The sequence below is a fragment of the Ranitomeya imitator genome, chromosome 3 (genome assembly GCF_032444005.1).
Source record: "Ranitomeya imitator isolate aRanImi1 chromosome 3, aRanImi1.pri, whole genome shotgun sequence".
Taxonomy (NCBI): Eukaryota; Metazoa; Chordata; class Amphibia; order Anura; family Dendrobatidae; genus Ranitomeya; species Ranitomeya imitator.
This window is the reverse complement of record NC_091284.1, coordinates 115,089,114-115,105,599: the sequence shown is the minus strand read 5'-3', so window position 1 is coordinate 115,105,599 and position 16,486 is coordinate 115,089,114. Positions and strand designations below refer to the sequence as shown.

The 16,486-nt window shown below is 42.9% G+C and overlaps 1 protein-coding gene across 2 annotated transcripts in view; it reads left to right on the top strand.

Annotated features, from left to right (window-relative positions):
* Window positions 1–16,180, top strand: part of ORAI2 (ORAI calcium release-activated calcium modulator 2) — a 65,435-nt gene extending 49,255 nt beyond the window's left edge. For both annotated transcript variants that reach the window (XM_069761312.1, XM_069761311.1), the window contains one exon: window positions 12,760–16,180. In XM_069761312.1, coding sequence (XP_069617413.1) covers window positions 12,760–13,308 — 549 coding nt within the window. In that variant the 3' untranslated portion in view covers window positions 13,309–16,180. The remainder of the gene's footprint in view (window positions 1–12,759) is intronic.
* The last annotated feature ends 306 nt before the right edge of the window (window positions 16,181–16,486 follow it).

Sequence of the window (16,486 nt, the reverse complement as noted above, 5' to 3'; positions counted from 1 at the left end):
CCCTTGCCTTTTTTAAAATAATGTTTTACTTCAAAGAAATAATCATTTGCGATCCGATGTTGTTCTATTTGTATACTCTTTTCCTTCCTCCCCAACTCAGGAGCTGTGGTATGATCAGACCATGTTGCTGTACAGTCAGACACGGCCATTACACAGTACACAGCAGGGGCACATTTATAAGATTATCTCGGCACAGGGACATTTTATTTAAACATACCCAATTGTGGAAATTATTATTATTCAAAGATCTATTGATTAAAATGAACTTTTGTTTGTGAGAAAACCCCTTTAAAGAGAATTTTCACACTTTCTGCTAAAGGCTAAAAGGCATATGCCACAAGTGATTAAGGCCTCGTTCAGTATTTGGTCAGTATTTTGCATCAGTATTTGTAAGCCCAAACCAGGCATGGAACAGTCAGAGGAAAAGTATAATAGAAACATATGCACCACTTCTGCATTTATCACCCACTCCTGGTTTTGGCTTACAGATACTGATGGAAACTACTTCTCAAAATACTGTTATGTGAATTGTTGCTTAAGAGTGAAGTTTTGTACATCAGCCTTATTAATGAGCGGCATTCGGGAATGAAATACACCCGCTACCTAATGAATTTTGCACCTCCTATGAGTGGTGTCGAGCTTCTCCCAAGTTATAATAATAATAATTTTATTTATATAGCGCCAACATATTCTGCAGCGCTTTACAAATTATAGAGGGGACTTATACAGACAATAGACATTACAGCATAACAGAAATCATAGTTCAAAATAGATACCAGAGTGCCCTGCTCGCAAGCTTACAAACTATGAGGAAAAGGGGAGACACGAGAGGTGGATGGTAACAATTGCTTTACTCGAGTATAAGCCGAGATTTTCAGCCCAAATTTTTGGGCTGAAAGTGCCCCTCTTGGCTTATACTCGAGTCATGGTAGCGGTGGGGTCGGCGGGTGAGGGGGAGAGGGCGCTGAGGTATACTTACCTAGTCCCAGCGATCCTGACGCTCCCCCTGCCGTCCCACGGTCTTCTGTGCTGCAGCTTCTTCCCCTCTTCAGCGGTCACGTGGGACCCCTCATTAGAGAAATGAATAGGCGGCTGTTATGAAAGGCAATTCAGTACTACAATGGACATAGCAGTCAGAGCACATACAGTGATCTGACAATAACCCAAAATCATAGAACGAGCTCTGAGACGTGGGAACTCTGCAGACCGCAATCCCTAATCCTCTCCAAACAACACTAGAGGCAGCCGTGGATTGCGCCTAACTCTGCCTATGCAACTCGGCACAGCCTGAGAAACTAACTAGCCTGAAGATAGAAAATAAGCCTACCTTGCCTCAGAGAAATACCCCAAAGGAAAAGGCAGCCCCCCACATATAATGACTGTGAGTTAAGATGAAAAGACAAACGTAGAGATGAAATAGATTCAGCAAAGTGAGGCCCGACTTTCTTAACAGATCGAGGATAGAAAAGGTAACTTTGCGGTCTACACAAAACCCTAAAGAAAACCACGCAAAGGGGGCAAAAAGACCCTCCGTACCGAACTAATGGCACGGAGGTACACCCTTTGCGTCCCAGAGCTTCCAGTGTTGTGAATTCTGTGGCTGAGTTCACTTCTGTGGTCACAAGTGGTATTGCAGTCTCTGGGCTTCCTCCCTCAGGTGTTTTGGTGAGCTCGTTGGCTGCCTTGCTATTTAGCTCCACCTGAGTCTGTCTTCCTTGCTCCTTGTCAATGTTCCAGTGTTGGATCTGAGCAACTGCATCTTTCCTTGGGCCTGCTGCTCTGCTAGATAAGTGCTTCTAGTTTGTTTTCTGTTTTTTCTGTCCAGCTTGTTATTATCTTTTGCTGGAAGCTCTGAGAAGCAAAGGGGTGCTCCGCCGTGCTGTTAGTTCGGCACGGTGGGTCTTTTTGCCCCTTTGCGTGGTTTTCGTTTTAGGGTTTTTTGTAGACTGCATAGTTCTCTTTGCTATCCTCGCTCTGTCTAGAATATCGGGCCTCACTTTGCTGAATCTATTTCATTCCTACGTTTGTCTTTTCATCTTGCTAACAGTCATTATATGTGGGGGCTGCCTATTCCTTTGGGGTATTTCTCTGAGGTAAGTCAGGCTTGTATTTCTATCTTCAGGCTAGTCAGCTCCTCAGGCAGTGCCGAGTTGCATAGGTAGTTGATAGGCGCAATCCACTGCTGCTTCCAGTTGTGTGAGGATAGATCAGGTACTGCAGTCTACAGAGATTCCACGTCTCAGAGCTCGTCCTATTGTTTTGGGTTATTGCCAGATCTCTGTATGTGCGCTGATTACTGCACGCTGTGTTGCCTGATTGCCAGCCATAACAGTACAAGGAGCCTTTCAATGATTTCCAATAGAGGGAAAAAAGAAATCCTGACATCATTTTTTTTTCTTAGCTCTGTCTTCAGTCTTTTTTTTCCCCTAGACATTAGAGTGCTTCAGGACACAGCTGTGGACATGGATATTCAGGCTCTGTGCTCCTCAATGGATAATCTCGTTGTAAATGTACAAAAGATTCAAGATACTATTGATCAGAAATCGATGCTAGAACCAAGAATTCCGATTCCTGATTTGTTTTTTGGTGACAGAACTAAGTTCCTGAGCTTCAGAAATAATTGTAAGCTATTTTTGGCCTTGAAACCTCATTCTTCTGGTAATCCTATTCAACAGGTTTTGATTATTATTTCTTTTTTGCGCGGCGACCCACAGGACTGGGCGTTTTCTCTTGCACCAGGAGATTCTGCATTGAGTAATGTTGATGCATTTTTCCAGGCGCTGGGATTGCTTTACGATGAGCCTAATTCAGTGGATCAAGCTGAGAAAAATCTGCTGGCTTTATGCCAGGGTCAGGATGATGTAGAAGTATATTGTCAGAAATTTAGAAAATGGTCAGTACTCACTCTGTGGAATGAATCTGCACTAGCGGCTTTGTTCAGAAAGGGTCTCTCTGAAGCTCTTAAGGATGTAATGGTGGGATTTCCTATGCCTGCTGGTTTGAATGAGTCTATGTCCTTGGCCATTCAGATCGGTCGTCGCTTGCGCGAGCGTAAATCTGTGCACCATCTGGCGGTATTGTCTGAGAGTAAGCCTGAGCCTATGCAGTGCGACAGGACTATGACTAAAGTAGAACGGCACGAACACAGACGTCTGAACAGACTGTGTTTCTATTGTGGTGATTCTACTCATGCTATTTCTAATTGTCCTAAACGCACTAGGCGGTTCGATAGCTCTGCCGTTATTGGTACTGTACAGTCCAAATTCCTTTTGTCCATTACCTTAATGTGCTCTTTGTCATCATATTCTGTCATGGCGTTTGTGGATTCAGGCGCTGCCCTGAATCTGATGGATTTGGATTATGCTAAACGTTGTGGATTTTTCTTGGAGCCTTTGCGGTGTCCTATTCCGTTGAGAGGAATTGATGCTACACCTCTGGCCAAGAATAAGCCTCAGTACTGGGCCCAGCTGACCATGTGCATGGCTCCTGCACATCAGGAAGTTATTCGCTTTTTGGTACTGCATAATTTGCATGATGTGGTCGTGTTGGGGTTGCCATGGCTACAAACCCATAATCCAGTATTGGATTGGAACTCTATGTCGGTAACCAGCTGGGGTTGTCAGGGAGTACATGGTGATGTTCCATTTTTGTCTATTTCGTCATCCATTCCTTCTGACATCCCAGAGTTCTTGTCGGACTTTCAGGATGTATTTGAAGAGTCCAAGTCTGATGCCCTTCCTCCGCATAGGAATTGTGATTGTGCTATCGATTTGATTCCTGGTAGTAAATTCCCTAAGGGTCGTTTATTTAATTTGTCCGTACCTGAACACACCGCTATGCGCAGTTATGTGAAGGAGTCCCTGGAGAAGGGACATATTCGCCCATCGTCGTCACCATTGGGAGCAGGGTTCTTTTTTGTAGCCAAGAAGGATGGTTCGCTAAGACCGTGTATTGATTACCGCCTTCTTAATAAGATCACTGTTAAGTTTCAGTATCCCTTGCCATTGATTTCTGACTTGTTTGCTCGGATTAAGGGGGCTAGTTGGTTTACTAAGATTGATCTTCGTGGTGCGTATAATCTGGTGAGAATCAGGCAGGGAGATGAATGGAAAACGGCATTTAATACGCCCGAGGGTCATTTTGAGTATCTGGTGATGCCGTTTGGACTTGCCAATGCTCCATCTGTTTTTCAGTCTTTTATGCATGACATTTTCCGTGAGTATCTGGATAAATTCTTGATTGTTTACTTGGATGACATTTTGATCTTCTCAGATGATTGGGAGTCTCATGTGAAGCAAGTCAGAATGGTTTTCCAGGTACTGCGTGCTAATTCCTTGTTCGTGAAGGGATCAAAGTGTCTCTTCGGTGTGCAGAAAGTTTCATTTTTGGGGTTCATCTTTTCCCCTTCTACTATCGAGATGGATCCGGTAAAGGTTCAGGCCATCCAGGATTGGACTCAGCCGACATCTCTAAAAAGTTTGCAGAAATTCCTGGGCTTTGCTAATTTTTATCGTCGCTTCATCTGTAATTTTTCTAGCATTGCCAGACCATTGACCGATTTGACCAAGAAGGGTGCTGATTTGGTTAATTGGTCTTCTGCTGCCGTGGAAGCTTTTCAGGAGTTGAAGCGTCATTTTGCTGTGCCCCTGTGTTGTGTCAACCTGATGTTTCTCTTCCGTTCCAGGACGAGGTTGATGCTTCTGAGATTGGTGCAGGGGCGGTTTTGTCACAGAGAGGTTCTGGTTGCTCAGTGTTCAAACCATGTGCTTTCTTTTCCAGGAAATTTTCTGCTGCTGAGCGTAATTATGATGTGGGCAACCGAGAGTTGCTGGCCATGAAGTGGGCATTCGAGGAGTGGCGTCATTGGCTTGAGGGTGCTAAGCATCGCGTGGTGGTTTTGACTGATCATAAGAACCTTACTTATCTTGAGTCTGCCAAGCGCTTGAATCCTAGACAGGCCCGTTGGTCGTTATTTTTTGCTCGTTTTGATTTTGTGATTTCATACCTTCCGGGCTCTAAAAATGTGAAGGCGGATGCTCTGTCTAGGAGTTTTGTGCCCGACTCTCCGGGGTTATCTGAGCCGGCGAGTATCCTCAAGGAAGGAGTCATTGTGTCTGCCATCTCCCCTGATTTGCGGAGAGTGTTGCAGAAATTTCAGGCTAATAAACCTGATCGTTGTCCGGCCGAGAAACTGTTCGTCCCTGATAGGTGGACTAGTAAAGTTATCTCTGAACTTCATTGTTCGGTGCTGGCCGGTCATCCAGGAATCTTTGGTACCAGGGAGTTGGTTGCTAGATCCTTCTGGTGGCCATCTCTGTCACGGGATGTGCGTGCTTTTGTGCAGTCCTGTGGAATTTGTGCTAGGGCTAAGCCCTGCTGTTCACGTGCCAGTGGGTTGCTTTTGCCCTTGCCGGTCCCGAAGAGGCCTTGGACACATATTTCGATGGATTTCATTTCTGACCTTCCCGTTTCTCAAAAGATGTCTGTCATTTGGGTGGTCTGTGATCGCTTTTCTAAAATGGTCCATCTGGTGCCCTTGGTTAAATTGCCTTCCTCCTCTGATTTGGTGCCTTTGTTCTTCCAGCATGTGCCTCGTTTACATGGCATTCCTGAGAATATTGTTTCTGACAGAGGTTCCCAGTTTGTCTCGAGGTTCTGGCGAGCCTTTTGTGGTAGGATGGGCATTGACCTATCTTTTTCCTCGGCCTTCCATCCTCAGACTAATGGCCAGACCGAACGAACCAATCAGACCTTGGAAACATATCTGAGATGTTTTGTTTCCGCTGACCAGGATGATTGGGTGTCATTTTTGCCGTTGGCTGAGTTCGCCCTTAATAATCGGGCCAGCTCGGCTACCTTGGTCTCTCCATTTTTCTGCAATTCTGGGTTCCATCCTCGTTTCTCTTCAGGACAGGTTGAGTCTTCGGACTGTCCTGGTGTGGATTATGTGGTGGACAGGTTGCAGCAGATCTGGACTCAGGTAGTGGACAATTTGACCTTGTCCCAGGAGAAGGCTCAGCTTTTCGCTAATCGCAGACGCCGTGTGGGACCCCGACTTCGTGTTGGGGATCTGGTTTGGTTATCTTCTCGTCATATACCTATGAAGGTTTCCTCTCCTAAATTTAAACCTCGTTTTATTGGTCCGTATAGGATTTCTGAGATTCTCAATCCGGTGTCTTTTCGTCTGACCCTCCCAGACTCCTTTTCCATACATAATGTATTCCATAGGTCGTTGTTGAGGAGATACGTGGCACCTATGGTTCCATCTGTGGAGCCTCCTGCCCCTGTTTTGGTGGAGGGGGAATTGGAGTATATTGTGGAGAAGATTTTGGATTCTCGTGTCTCTAGACGGAAACTCCAGTATCTGGTCAAATGGAAGGGTTATGCTCAGGAAGATAATTCCTGGGTTTTTGCCTCTGATGTCCATGCCCCAGATCTTGTTCGTGCCTTTCATGTGGCTCATCCTGGTCGGCCTGGGGGTTCTGGTGAGGGTTCGGTGACCCCTCCTCAAGGGGGGGGTACTGTTGTGAATTCTGTGGCTGAGTTCACTTCTGTGGTCACAAGTGGTATTGCAGTCTCTGGGCTTCCTCCCTCAGGTGTTTTGGTGAGCTCGTTGGCTGCCTTGCTATTTAGCTCCACCTGAGTCTGTCTTCCTTGCTCCTTGTCAATGTTCCAGTGTTGGATCTGAGCAACTGCATCTTTCCTTGGGCCTGCTGCTCTGCTAGATAAGTGCTTCTAGTTTGTTTTCTGTTTTTTCTGTCCAGCTTGTTATTATCTTTTGCTGGAAGCTCTGAGAAGCAAAGGGGTGCTCCGCCGTGCTGTTAGTTCGGCACGGTGGGTCTTTTTGCCCCTTTGCGTGGTTTTCGTTTTAGGGTTTTTTGTAGACTGCATAGTTCTCTTTGCTATCCTCGCTCTGTCTAGAATATCGGGCCTCACTTTGCTGAATCTATTTCATTCCTACGTTTGTCTTTTCATCTTGCTAACAGTCATTATATGTGGGGGCTGCCTATTCCTTTGGGGTATTTCTCTGAGGTAAGTCAGGCTTGTATTTCTATCTTCAGGCTAGTCAGCTCCTCAGGCAGTGCCGAGTTGCATAGGTAGTTGATAGGCGCAATCCACTGCTGCTTCCAGTTGTGTGAGGATAGATCAGGTACTGCAGTCTACAGAGATTCCACGTCTCAGAGCTCGTCCTATTGTTTTGGGTTATTGCCAGATCTCTGTATGTGCGCTGATTACTGCACGCTGTGTTGCCTGATTGCCAGCCATAACATTCCAGCAACAAATTAGACAAGCTGGACAGAAAAAATAGCGAACAAATAGCAAAGAAGAACTTAGCTATGCAGAGCAGCAGGCCACAGGAATGATCCAGGGAAAAGCAAGTCCAACACTGGAACATTGACAGGAAGCCAGGATCAAAGCATTAGGTGGAGTTAAGTAGAGAAGCACCTAACGACCTCACCAGATCACCTGAGGGAGGAAACTCAGAAGCCGCAGTACCACTTCCCTCCACCAACAGAAGCTCACAGAGAGAATCAGCCGAAGTACCACTTGTGACCACAGGAGGGAGCTCTGCCACAGAATTCACAACAGACGGCTCCACCTCCCATAGGGGTGGAGCCGCCTATTCATTTCTCTAATCAGCGGTGCCGGTGACCGCTGACAGGAAGAGCTGCAGCACAGAAGACCGTGTGACAGGCGGGGAGCGCCAGGATCGCTGGGACTAGGTAAGTATGTCATACTTACCTGTCCCCGTTCCAGCCGCCGGGCGCCGCTCCATCTTCCCGGCGTCTATCTCCGCTCTGACTGTGCAGGTCAGAGGGCGCGATGACGCATATAGTGTGCGCGGCGCCCTCTGCCTGATCAGTCAGAGCGGAGACGCCGGGACCGGACGCCGGAACGAGACGCCGGGAGCTGCAATCGAGAGGTGAGTATGGCTTTTTTTTTTTATTGCAGCAGCGGCACAGATTTATGTGGAGCATCTATAGGGAAATATGAACGGTGCAGAGCACTGTATGGGGCAGTATGAACGGTGCAGAGCACTATATGGGGCAGTATGAACGGTGCAGAGCACTATATGGGGCACAGCTATGGGACAAAAATGAACGGTGCAGAGCATATATGGGGCACAGATATGGGGCAATATGAACGGTGCAGAGCATATAGGGCACAGATCTGGGGCAATATGAATGGTGCAGAGCATATAGGGCACAGATATGGGGCAATATGAACGGTGCAGAGCACATAGGGCACAGATATGGGGCAATATGAACGGTGCAGAGCATATAGGGCACAGATATGGGACAATATGAACGGTGCAGAGCATATAGGGCACAGATATGGGGCAATATGAACGGTGCAGAGCACTATATGGGGCACAGATATGGGGCAATATGAACGGTGCAGAGCATATAGGGCACAGATATGGGGCAATATGAACGGTGCAGAGCACTATATGGGGCACAGATATGGGGCAATATGAACGGTGCAGAGCACTATATGGCACAGCTATGGGAAAATAATGAACAGTGCAGAGCACTATATGGCACAGCTATGGGGAAATAATGATCTATTTTTATTTTTGAAATTCACCGGTAAATGCTGCATTTCCACCCTAGGCTTATACTCGAGTCAATAAGTTTTCCCAGTTTTTTGTGGCAAAATTAGGGGGGTCGGCTTATACTCGGGTCGGCTTATACTCGAGTATATACGGTAGTCGGACCAGCCATAGTGTAAGGCTCGGGTGTTCATGTAAAGCTGCATGAACCAGTTAACTGCCTAAGTATGTAGCAGTACAGACACAGAGGGCTAATAACTGCATAAAGTGTATGAGAACATAATGCGAGGAACCTGATATATATATTTTTTTTAATGGGCCACACAGGGATAGTTAGGTTAATGCGTTGAGGTGGTAGGCCAATCTGAACAATGTATAATTTTAACGAGCAGTGTATAGACACACACTCTCTCTCTATATATATATATATATATATATATATATATATATATATATGTCACATGTTTCTTTTAGCCTATTGTTGTCATATAATTCTATGTATTACGTTTTATTTTATGTGTCACAATCTCTACTTCTTTACTCTCCTGCCGTAATATATGGCGTCAGTACCTCTGTTCATGCGGCTTCATAATCAGCATCACTATAGCAGGTAATACTACAATGGGTTAAATGGGCAGGCGGTGCACTCTGATTGACAACCCAGGTGCTTATATGTTTGGGTGCATCCAGAGACAGGTAACCCTGATGAAGAAGGACGTCACTCCTTCGAAACGCGTCGGTTTTTTGGTCTCTGCGCTGCCCCGTACTATCCACAACCTCTGTGATGTCACACGCTGAGCCTCGTGCCAGCTACTCCCTCCCCCTGTTTTACTCCCGCTCGTATCCAGGGACGCCACCGGCCGGGGCTTTCCCTGGCTCTACGCAGCTTCCACATTGCATCGCTGCGGTGCGGTTGATAACTCCTGCCTGCCCATCCTCCTACCTGCTATTCCACACGCTGGATCTTCCTTCCCTGACCGAACTACATCCACCACGCTACACGGCGCTACACCTCCATCTCGGTGAGTCCTCTCCTGGTTCACTACTACCGGCATTTTCAGTGTGGTATCATCCCAGGTTTAAGGTCGGACTTGGGACTAGTTGCATTTGACCTGCTTTGGTCTCATGTTTTGCAGGCAAGCACAGCAAGTATTTTCACCCCTTGGGGTTTCATCACATTCTTTCATTGTGCTGGGATTTGACTAAGGTTTTGTGTGCTATGCTGTCACATTAGGGTTCTTTGTTTTTATTTCATTCCTTTACCCCTCCAGTGCGGATTCAGTTGCTTTTATATATATATATCGGTATTCTATTGACAGTGGTGGCACATCCCTGTCCTTTTTCCTGCAGCTGAGGGATATATCCAATTTTTGGTGAGGTAGCGCGTGTGTATTATTTTATACAATACCTGTTAAATTTTTTTTGAATGGAGATTGCACATTTTCTGTTAGTACAATAAACCTCATTTCAAGGCAGAAACATTACTGTGTCCAACAGTTATTAGATATATGAAACGGAAATAGCTGTTGCAAAAAAAAACATTTTTTATAAAACATTATGCTTAAGATTAAAAGGGGTGCCCAAACTTTTTCATATAACTGTATGCATGTTTTTCTCAACATCTGACATGAAATCAGAATAAACCTTTCCCGTTTTCGGTCAATTAGGATTACCATAATTATTAATATTTGCCAAAAGCCAGAATAATGAGAGAGAAAGAGAGAATGTTTTAAGGCATTTTTATTACCGCAAAGTCAAAAGTTTACATACACTAAGAGTACTATGCCTTTAAACAATTCTGGACTGCCCATATGATGATGTTTTTGGCAACATCTGAGTTAGAGACACACCTGTGGATGTATCTTAATGCACACCTGAAACACACGGCTTCTTTCTGAAGCATCATGGGAAAGCCTAAAGAAATCAGCCAAGATGTAATGAAAAGAATTGGGGACTGACTCATCCTTGGGTACAATTTCAAGATACCTGAAGGTGCCTTGTTCATCTGTACAAAGAATTATACGCAAGTACAAGCAAGAGGGGAGTGTCCAGCCACCATACTGCTCAGGAAGGAGATGGGTTCTGTGTCCTAGGACAAAAGCAAAAGACCTTGTGAAGATGATAGCAAAAGCTGGTAAGATTGTGTCAATATCCACAGTGAAACGAGTACTGAATCAACATGGGCTGAAAGGTCACTCTGCCAAGAAGAAGCCATTACTCCAAAAGAAATGTAAAAAAGCCAGATTGTTTGCAAATGCACACAGGAACAAATACCTTATTTTTTGGAGACATGTCCTGTGGTCTGATGAAACTAAAATTGAGCTTTTTGGGCATGATGACCGTCGTTACTTTTGGAGGAAAAAGTGAGAAGCAAGAAAAGACACAAACAAACCAAACATTCACAATTTGATCAATAAATACAGTTTAAACATTCATTTTCAGAAACCTGCAGAAAAAAACAACCTGCAGGTGGCACCACAACCTGAAGACATTTTTTTAGCCTCTACTTATCAAACCAATTTATTGTATTTCCAATCTACATATATAAACACCTCTCTGTGTTCATCATCTCATTAAATACATTAACATTTGACCAGCTTGAATTTCCTGAAATTGCCTGCAACCAATGTGCGAAAATTTCGCACAGGCCAACTAGTATTAATAATTATGGTAATCCTAATTGACCTAACATGGGAAAGGTTTATTCTGATTTCATGTCCGATATTGAGAAAACATGCATATGTGTCTTTTTGTATAGTGTATGTAAACTTCTAGTTTCAACTTTATCTTATCAGAGAAACCTGCTTCTTTCTCTGCCAAAATTGATCAGTCATTATCAAATTTCTCAGCTCTGAGGTACAATCTGTATTCAGTGAAGACATATTGTCCCATTACTGAGATAGGAGATGGCAGCTGCTGCTGAAAGATTCTATGTAGACAGAAGGGAGGACAGGCAGAGACAGACTCCTCTCTCCTCATCCCACAACCTATCAAAATAGAATCTTATGAGCACCAACTGCCATCTCCTATCTCAGTAATGGAACAATATGTCATCACTGAATACAGAGAATTTTGATAATGACTGATCAATTCTGTCAGAAAAAGAAGCAAATCTCTCTGATAGCATACATTCCAAAGTTGCTAATTTTCTTGTTTACTATTAATTTATGAAATTAAAACGATGGTTATGCTTTAAGTAAATTAAGTAGAAGAAAAATATAAAATCCCTAATGTAATGTTATTTTATAATGTGTTTCTTATTAGAGGGAAACATTTCTGGTCATTTAAAGGTTTCTGGAACATTTTTTCTTTTCACATAAAATGACAGTGCATGGGAAAGATTCTTGAGTGGGCTGGAAACATTTTCAGTTGTTTAGCAGAAATGACAAACTCGCAAATTTCTAAAGGCTGAATACTTTAGTGTTAAATTTTCTTTTTTTTCTTTATTTAATAAAATGTACACTTAGAAGTGAGTGAATATTTTGAAATTCAAATTTGGCAGCTCTGCAGAATTTTGCTGGGAATATCGATCATCTAATCTATTCAGCGCAAATTGAAAGTACTCCAAAACTTCCAAATGCCCAGAAAAGTTGCATATGTCTGATTGAATTACAGCAGCACTATAGCCACCCTGATAATCTGTGTGTCCTTCCCTGGTCCAGCCACAGAGCGACTCACTTTTCTCTACATATCACTTATATTTGTAATCTGATCCCTCTTTGCTGTCATACACTGTTGGTACAGTCTTTTCAGTGTTTTATTGCTTTCTCTCCCAGTCTGTATGGCTAAGCTGTGAACTGCGACATTCCCCTAGCTACAGTAGGACAACCACAAAACGGCTGCTGCATTCCCTGCCTCTGCTTTTTTACAGGCTGCGATAGTCCCTTTTAATTGGCTGTGCTATACGAAATGATGTGATAGCTGTAAGGCATTATGGGGAAGCCCACCCAGATGCTCCCACAGCCAAATGAACCTTCTCTTCTTGATGTAATCTTCTGCAATATGTAAAGTGGTGGCAGCAGTCTTACATTATTTGCACAAAGCAATTTGCATATTGTCCGAATTTGACAGATTCAGTATATTCCTAAAACTTCAACATAAATTTGAAATCCCTTCTATTGATTCTCTTATCTGTATCTGCAACATTTTGATGACATTTTATTATAACATTGTAAAAGTCTTTCTATTTTTATGTTGTTTCCTAGGTGGCAATGGTTGAAGTCCAGCTCGAGATGAAATATGATTACCCCAAACCGTTACTCATTGCATTTAGTGCCTGCACCACAATACTGGTGGCTGTCCACTTATTTGCACTTCTGATCAGCACTTGCATACTTCCCAATGTTGAGGCAGTGAGTAATATCCATAATTTGAACTCTGTCAATGAATCACCCCATGACCGTATGCATCCCTATATCGAACTGGCTTGGGGCTTCTCCACAGCTCTTGGGATCCTTTTGTTTCTTGCGGAGGTGGTTCTTTTGTGCTGGATAAAGTTCTTACCAATTGACTCTCCACAAGTTCGTAATGAAACTGCCACATCACAGAGGCAAAGTTCAGATGCAGGTTTTACCTCTGCACTGGTGTCCACCATCATCATGGTACCTGTGGGCATTATCTTTGTCATCTTCACGATTCACTTTTATCGCACACTGGTGAGGCACAAAACAGAGCGCCATCACAGGGAGATCGAAGAACTCCACAAGTTAAAAATCCAACTTGATGGGCATGACCGGGATGTCAATGTGGTGTGAAGTTCAATGTTTAAAGGACTCAAGTTCATGAGTCACCATTACTGAACACTTATCAGAGGTTGGCCTGTATTTCAGGCCAAAGGGTCATAGCTGTAGAGCTTTAAGACCGAATTGTCCCATGTTGCAGATTATTTCCGCATTGTCGCTTTGAAGGGTGTAAATGGGACAACGTCTAAAAAGCAAAAGTTGTATTGTTTACAAATGGGGCCTGAAGTGCTTACTTACCAATGGTGTAAAAACAACATAACTTTTTGGTGGGTACCAAAATGAATGCTTAAGGTTTTATTATTGTATTCCTTATTGCTGTCAGTCCATTTTCGGTGCTTATGTGTACATGGAATTTCAGCAAATCACCTTCAGGGATTTTCTGCTTTGGAATTTTCCATTGACAATAAGCTGATAACAAAAAATCCCCCTGCTGGAACCTCTAGCGAAACCATTGTATAGTGTCTGGATACCTGGCACTGAGTTTTCCTGCAGCATCACCACTGGGGAAATTAGGCATAATACATTCGTAATGGACCATCAGTTTAAAAAAGTTGTGCCACAATCACATTGTATCACCTATCTTTGGCATAGGTGATAAGTTGCTGATTACTGGGGAGTTCACAAGAGCATTATTAGACTGGAGCAGTAGTTGAGCATGCACGGTGCGGCTCAATTGAAAGTTTAGAGTAAACAGTCGCACATTTTGCAAAAATGGTGCAAAAATGTTTCCAAAATACTCAGAGTACATAAAATCACTCTGTGAGGACTGGAGTTCATTTGCAATAACTTTTGTGACTTCAAAAAGTTGCAAGTAATGTATCAGGCAAAAACATTTTGAAAACCTAAATTCTGCCCAAAAAGGTGAAAATGAGAGAATATAGATGTACAATGGACTTTAAAAAAAAGTTGCAAATTTAAAGAAGAATTAGGCGCAAATGAAACTCAGGTGAAATACACCAAAAACCAGACTAAAAAGGTGCACATGTAATTATGAATCAGAACCAATGTTTTGAGTCCCAATGACACGGATCATTATAAATTATAGATGTAATGGGGCATTGCATACTGACAAATGTAGTGCAGACTTACTATAGTAAGTTCTGACTCTTCTCAATTTTTATATGGGACACTCTCTTCATTTGTGGAACAAGAAGAAACTTGAGTTGCACTTAGAGGTTGTTATCCACTACTTGGACAACCCCTTCACATTCCCAGACTTGGTCCCAATAAAAAAAAACATTTACTCGCCTCCTGTGCTGGCGCCGTCTCCGAAGTGTCAGCTTTCATGGTCCCAGCGCTTTTGTGCAGTTGCATGATACATGGTGGCCGGCGCCCAAACAGCGCCGGCGTCACAGTCTCTGCCATCGCACAAATCGAACATGAAGCTACAGCTGATCTCTCACTTCCCCTTCATGTTCAGTTCGTCAGAAGACCTGGCCAGTGACGCCAGCACTGATTAGGCGCCAGGCTCACGTGTAATCACAACCGCATGAGAACCCCGAAACTGCGGGTGCTGACACCGCAGATACGGCGCCAGCATGGGAGGTGAGTATAGGCTTTTTTATTTCATCAGGGCCAAACGTGGGGAATGAGAAGGGGTTGTTCTAGTAGTGGACAACGTATTTAATCTAGTGGGATGAGAGAAGCACAGTGATAGCATGAAATCTTGATAACCATTCCATCCTGTATAATAAACATAAATATATAAATTATTTGTTGTAAAACATCCATATGGGTGAGATATGACAACAATATACACAGTATATATATATACATATATATATTAACATGCAGAGGTCTAAATGTAAATGTATGGTGTAATATTTGTCTTTTTTCTAAATATTTTCATTCTATCATTTGTGGTTTATACATTATGTACAAGGTTAACATTTAGATATGACACGTTACACAAACAATGTAAGTTTTATGTTAACTTATAATACGGTGCCTTTTAAAATGCAAATGAATGGTAACACTTATTAGAATTACAGTAAGATTTCTTTAATCTTCCATTACAATGTCCAGATATGTGTTCTAGATAATCGGATGATCACTTTATTTTTACAGGTAAACAGAAATTCTCTTTTTATATCTCACAGTTACTTTGATTTCTGAGACATACAGGTACCACCCGATTACTGTTGTAAGTGATATTTGGGGGCAAAAGGGGTGTCTAATGTAAAAAATTAATTAGTCTAATTTTTAGTTTTTTATCATCATAGTAAAGGCAAACGTGATAATCTATTCCGTTAAAGGGGTACTCCTATCTCCAAGATCTTATCCTATACGTAATAGCTGTAATAATAATATTAGCAAATACCTCCAATTAGAAATGTAGTATAGTTTTTTTGATTTGCTGTGTCTCTTTCCCCTTGTGCAGGCATTGCAGTACCCTAGGTATCCATGGTTAAGACCACTGATATAGTGACAGTTAGTTAGCTGCTAGTAGTCATTACCATGGATACCTAAGGTCCTGCAATGCCTGAACACGAGAAAAGAGACTTAGCAAATCAGAAGAACTATACTACATTTCTAATTGAAGGTATTTGCAAATATTATTATTACACATGCTACATATTGGGGATAAGATCTTGGGGAGATGGGAATACCCCTTTAAATGAGATGCGTTAAATGGAAGTTCCATCATAATTTTTTAATATTTTGTACAAATATACTAGCTGTGAAGATTGGTGGCAGGAAGGGATATGGGACCTTGACAGCCAATGTACCTAGTACAGTGTGTGAGTGTACAATACATGATCCTGCAAGGGAACAGCTTTGTCATCAGCTCCTACTGCTGCTGTCACATTTCATGCTGCCTCTATTTATATTCTCAGATTGCTAATGATGTAAAATAAATATTGGATATATGGATAATCTCTTATATTGTATTCACAATGGCATGACTTTATCCTAAACTCACTCCAATGTTAGCTTCTATTAATTTTAATATTCTTAATATAATTGTTAATTTATGTAGACTGGTGTAGCAGCTTACACCAACAGAAGGCAGTAAAAGTTACCAGAATACTGTGATGAGGTATGAGCAGTGCACCTAAATTAGGAATAAGGTCATTATACTGTAGGAAGGAGCATGGGCAGCAATGTAGGGCACATCTATAAGGGTTCAGATGTAGGAGTCACACTCGTACCCTGGTGTCAGAGCGTCCAACAACTTCTACTTATACCT